Source organism: Haliotis rufescens, unplaced genomic scaffold (assembly GCF_023055435.1).
Source record: "Haliotis rufescens isolate VD_foot unplaced genomic scaffold, xgHalRufe1.0.p SCAF_31, whole genome shotgun sequence".
Taxonomy (NCBI): domain Eukaryota; kingdom Metazoa; phylum Mollusca; class Gastropoda; order Lepetellida; family Haliotidae; genus Haliotis; species Haliotis rufescens.
Genome location: NW_025964013.1, coordinates 1,832,814 through 1,838,817, shown reverse-complemented (window position 1 = coordinate 1,838,817; position 6,004 = coordinate 1,832,814). Strand labels below are relative to the sequence as shown.

General features: G+C 45.2%; 1 protein-coding gene across 1 annotated transcript; it reads right to left on the bottom strand.

Annotated features, from left to right (window-relative positions):
* Window positions 1-5,304: 5,304 nt before the first annotated feature.
* LOC124136822 (keratin-associated protein 5-1-like) lies at window positions 5,305-5,772 on the bottom strand. Its single transcript, XM_046502870.2, has one exon. The coding sequence runs from the start codon at window positions 5,770-5,772 to the stop codon at window positions 5,305-5,307; it is 468 nt and encodes a 155-aa protein (XP_046358826.2).
* Between the last annotated feature and the right edge of the window lie 232 nt (window positions 5,773-6,004).

Sequence of the window (6,004 nt, the reverse complement as noted above, 5' to 3'; positions counted from 1 at the left end):
TCCATACTGTTTGTCATTGATCAATGTTATCATTCTAACATTTGAAGTTCCCCTTGTATAATTGTGATTTTCTTTTGTTTACCATGAAATGGGCCAACGTGTAGACACTGAGAGAGTGAGTATGGTTTTACGCCGCTTTCAGCAATATTCCAGCAATATCACGGCGGGGTATACCAGAAATGAGCTTCATACAATGTACCCATGTCGGAAATCGAACCCTGACGAACGCGAACGCTTTAACCGCTAGGCTACCCCCACCGCCCCACGTTGACGGGCGGTAGTTGTTGTAAACACAGGCAGTAGGTTGGGTAAAGCAATCAAGGTAAGACACACAATAAATCATATTTACGTCCGTTAAAATAGTTGTACAAGCAATGTCCGCCTGCCCGTTAGCTCGTGTCCAGCAACATTTCGGTTGGGCTAAAGATTCTGAAATAACCCTAAATCTTATAGGGATGGTGAATGTTTACAAAAAATGAGTGATGAAAAAAGAACAGGGGCGAAAAACAGGCCGAGAATAGAAATGTCTATCAACAACGTCAGTGCAGTTTCCATAGCTAGCGTAATTTGAAACTGGTTGTACCGTTGAAGGCGCGCTTGCCCACCTGACCAGCAATATGTTGAGACTATTTCACACACTGTTCTAGCCGAAAAGAACGACCCCAAAACGAAACCGATGTGATATGGTTCTTTATTTCATGCTAACTTGTATTCAGGTTGGGCTCACTGAAATATGCACCTTTAGTACGTAGCGCAAATAAATAAACACCTGAGTAGATATTCGCACCATACAGACGCATCAACATTGATTTTAAACAAAAGAAGCGTGCGTAAAATGCGTCGCTTGCCACAAATGTTTTTTGTTTGTTATTTGTTGAGTGGGTAGGAGAAAGAAGGGACTATTTAAAGCCGACCTCAGCCGCAGCGGCGCAGAGATCTGTGAATGATCGAGTCTGGACCAGAAACACAAGTGACGGAATCAGAATTATATATAATCATACTGCTACTTTTTGCATTTGTATTGTTGATAACTTTTCACCTCGTAAATAATCCTGGGAGGTTTTACTTTTCCCAAGTAAGACCTGGGTTAAAGAATTATTTTTTCCTTGTAAGACCTGGTATGAGGTTTTACTTTTTGCAAGTGAGGCGTGTTGATTTGAGTAGCAGATGGGATTTGGACTTAGTGTGTCAAACGTATCATGTTCTAAAATCGAAGTCAAGAAATGAAACATTTTCATTATGGATGGTGAAAGAACGTTCAATTTTAGATGTCATGATTTTATTTTGTTTCGTCTGTCGCACGCTTTGATCGCAATCCCTTTTATACCGACACAATGTATTGTTTCGCTCTAAGACATCTCGAAGTTTTCTGTTATTTCTTGCATTTAGACGGTTTATAAGTGGGATAAATAAGACCGAGGCAATCGGGTAGCAGCAATGTAAGACCGAGGAGCAAAGCATTACCGATACCCGATACCCGATACCCGATTGCCTCAGAGTCGCGCTTTACCCTGATTTTAAAGTGGTAAAATGTAACAAATGTTGTATTTGGGATAACGCTTACTTAGTCAAGTACAGATTCCACTTTCTAAATGGCACTGCGTGTTCATAGTGTTAGGTCATGGGGACCGTGCAGATCTGCACTGTCAGAGGGGTACACACATTACGTGATCTAGACTACCACTTGTCGGACTTTCAATTTCGTGGAAGCCTCGATGGCTGAGTGGGTTAGATCGCTGACTTCGTGTGCTGGCGATTAGGTGCCCTCACTCTGGAATTGTGGGTTCGGATGGGACTCAACCCAAAGTGTACTAGAATCTGTACTTTGCTACAGTAACATTTGTTATTATCCATGGTGTAGCATCAGATGGATGTCAGCTACTGTCCTTGCTGAAGAACCAGCAGCAAGCAAGGTGGCGGAGAGAACGAGGTCAGCTACTGTCATTACTGAAGAACCAGCAGCAAACAAGGTGGCGGAGAGAACGAGGTCAGCTACTGTCATTTCTAAAGGACCAGCAGTAAGCAAGGTGGCGGAGAGAACGAGGTCAGCTGCTGTCATTTCTGAAGGACCAGCAGTAAGCAAGGTGGCGGAGAGAACGAGGTCAGCTACTGTCATTTCTGAAGGACCAGCAGTAAGCAAGGTGGCGGAGAGAACGAGGTCAGCTACTGTCATTTCTGAAGGACCAGCAGTAAGCAAGGTGGCGGAGAGAACGAGGTCAGCTACTGTCATTTCTGTAGGACCAGCAGCAAGCAAGGTGGCGGAGAGAACGAGGTCGGTTACTGTCATTTCTGAAGGACCAGCAGCAAGCAAGGTGGCGGAGAGAACGAGGTCAGCTACTGTCATTTCTAAAGGACCAGCAGCAAGCAAGGTGGCGGAAAGAACGAGGTCAGCTACTGTCATTTCTGAAGAACCAGCAGTAATCAAGGGGGCGGAGAGAACGAGGTCGGTTACTGTCATTTCTGAAGAACCAACAGCAAGCAAGGTGGCGGAGAGAACGAGGTCGGTTACTGTCATTTCTGAAGAACCAGCAGCAAGCAAGGTTGAGAAGCCTGTAGCCATCAGCTGTAGCCATTTTTTGCCCACGAAGCACCAAGCATCATTACAAGACAAGTCGTTATCAGACACACGGGACAACACGGGACCTTCCCAGATCCGGTCGACCACATATCACTACCAGAGCACAGGACAGATTGATACGGCTACCTCACTTACGTGAAAGAACCACTACAACCACCACTACAACCACCTCTACAACCACCACTACAACCACCTCTACAACCACCTCTACAACCACCTCTACAACCACCACTACAACCACCTCTACAACCACCACTACAACAACCACCACTACAACCACCTCTACAACCACCACTACAACCACCTCTACAACCACCTCTACAACTACCACTACAACCACCTCTACAACCACCTCTACAACCACCACTACAACCACCTCTACAACCACCTCTACAACTACCACTACAACCACCACTACAACCACCTCTACAACTACCACTACAACCACCTCTACAACCACCTCTACAACCACCACTACAACCACCTCTACAACCACCTCTACAACCACCTCTACAACTACTGCAATAGGAGGATTGCGTAGGATATCAGCCAGACAGCGAGGAACCGTTCACGCGCTGATGGTATTTTTCGCTAGATGGCCAATTTGAGGTGTCATTTTGACGGAACTACATCGTCGGCTGCTGCAACGTCAATGGTGTCAAGGTCACAACATGGTCACAACTGCGATGGAGACAAGTTTGGTTTAGTTACGAGTCACGTTCGGATAGAAGATGTCGTGCCCAAAACTGCATACAAAAGCGGACAGATTTGGTGGCGGAAGTCAGATGATGATGGCGCGCCGTCGAGCGTTGTCTTGCTGTAATTGCCCATCGTGAACGTTGAAGTGAGGCAGAACGTAAGGCTGTAGGATCAAGTCTCTGTAACGCACGCCTGTCAATTTACCTGCCACATGCACGAGATGCGTCGTACCACCGTGATGAATTCCGGCCAATACTATGACACTCCCGCCGCCAAATGGGACAACCTGCTGCACACAGTTGGGGACATAACGTTCACCCCGACGTCTGTAGACACGTTTGCGCCCATCAGCACGTGTGGGTAGAAAACGGGACTCATCAGTGAACAGTACATTTCTCCACCTTGCACGTGCCCATCTCACCCTATGTTGACATCAATGCAGACGGTCTGCCAGATGACGTGGGGTCAATACATGACGTCGAACAGGTCTGCGTGCAAAAAGTCCGGCCTCCCTCAATCTGTTGAGTACTGTTTGATCTGAAATTCTGCGTAGCCCAGAGATCTGTGTGATTGTAGACGTTGCTGTGGTAGTGCGTTCTCGTAGGTGTCACAGCCGAATGTATAGATGTTGTGCTGGCGTTGTCTTCCTTGGTCTCCCTGACCTTGGTCTGTCGTCAACTGTGTTGGTGTTGTGGTACCGGGTCCATAATGCGGAGATTGTCTGTCGGGATACGCCAAGGTGCCTGGCCACGTCTTGCTCAGTTGCTCCAGCTTGTAATCTGCCAATGGCGTTGTAACGTTGAGCTGTATTCAGTCTTGGCATTCTGTCACCGCGTCTACTGTCGTTATAAGGTCTGTATGAACGCCCGTTGATGTGGGTTTTTTATACCCCTTTAGCAAGGGTGCCACCGATGGGACAGGATACGCTTACATTTTCGCGAACGCCTAGCATCATCACTATTTGATAGCTATTCATATATACATGCTCATGATATAGTCGAAATCGTACAATCGACTCTGTTTGGGGCATATTTCTTATGAATTTCTAGGAGATTCTATTGAATATGAAAATAGTTTTGTCGCTTTTCTTGTCTATTAGAACAACAATACCAATTGACAAGGATATGGTATACTGTGTAGAATCATATCCCTAGACAATAGAAATTCAGGAATATTATCTGTATAATTTTGTTTGGGATCATTTTGAAGGTCACTTTCGGTTTTCACAATCGAACTGACCAATCATTGGTATTAATATTGTTTCGTTGAACATAATTTCCGTACTAACTTTTGAAAGTAGACCAAAACCCTTGGGAGTTTTCAAAAATATGTTGCCTTTCTTTAAACATGTACATGTATTTACATCAGTGAATCACATAAAACAAACTAAATGTTTGTATATTGATTATGATTACCTTAAATTACATTCGATACAAAACATATTTCAACTTTACTCGATTGATGATTCATATTGGCAGCTTGAAACGTAAGAAAGCCTAATGGTTCCACCTTGGTAGCATTATTTTTTTCTAAAATCGAAATTTCTTGTAATTTCAATTATATCGTTGCTTCGATTTGTGACGTTACTTCGACTATTTTCTCGTAATTTCGATTATTTTAAATAAACTTGAAATAACGAGAATCGAAATTGCGGGAAAATAATCGAGGAAACAAGAGAAAAAACTCGAAGCACCGAGAAAATAAGTCAAATTAACAACACGAAGAAACAAGAAAATAATTGAAGTTACGAAAAAAAATTGAAAATAACGAGAAAAAACTCGAAATTTTCAGAAAATATACAAATAACTTTTTTTTTTTAAATATTAAAAAAAATATATACATGTATATGCTACTAAAGTGGCACCATTAGGTTTTATCGTAGATACGTCTCACTTATTTCCCACTTGAATAAAAGATGTGCATGTATTATTAATGTTAAGCCTTTTGTATTATATGTCTTATCTTCCTATCTCCATATCAGTTTTCGTTTGGGCGACAGGGATCATTAACTTGGAGATAACTCTCTACTACAGTTTCTGCTGGGATGCAAGGTCCAGTGGCTGCTGCTGGATCCCTGTCAGTTGCATGATGGTCCTGACACGCCGACCGCAGGTCATCTCACACCGACCGCAGGTCATCTCACACCAACCGCAGGTCATCTCACGCCGACCGCAGGTCATCTCAAACCGACCGCAGGTCATCTCACGCCGACCGCAGGTCATCTCACGCCGACCGCAGGTCATCTCACACCGACCGCAGGTCATCGCACACCGACCGCAGGTCATCTCACACCGACCGCAGGTCATCTCACGCCGACCGCAGGTCATCTCAAACCGACCGCAGGTCATCTCACGCCGACCGCAGGTCATCTCACGCCGACCGCAGGTCATCTCACACCGACCGCAGGTCATCGCACACCGACCGCAGGTCATCTCACACCGACCGCAGGTCATCTCACGCCGACCGCAGGTCATCGCACGCCGACAGCAGGTCATCTCACACCGACCGCAGGTCATCTCACTCCGACCGCAGGTCATTTCACGCCGACCGCAGGTCATTTCACGCCGACCGCAGGTCATCTCACGCCGACCGCAGGTCATCTCACGGTAAAGGGTAAAGTCCTCTCTGAGCAGCCTGTCAGCACGTTTTGTTTTGTTTTGTTTTGTTTGTTTGTTTGTTTATTGTCTAACGCCGCACTCAACATTATTTCAGCTATATGACGGTAAT

Bases quoted from the DNA above. Each gene is read 5' to 3' on its own strand.
- LOC124136822 (XM_046502870.2), bottom strand. From the start codon at position 5,772: ATGACCTGCTGTCGGCGTGCGATGACCTGCGGTCGGCGTGAGATGACC.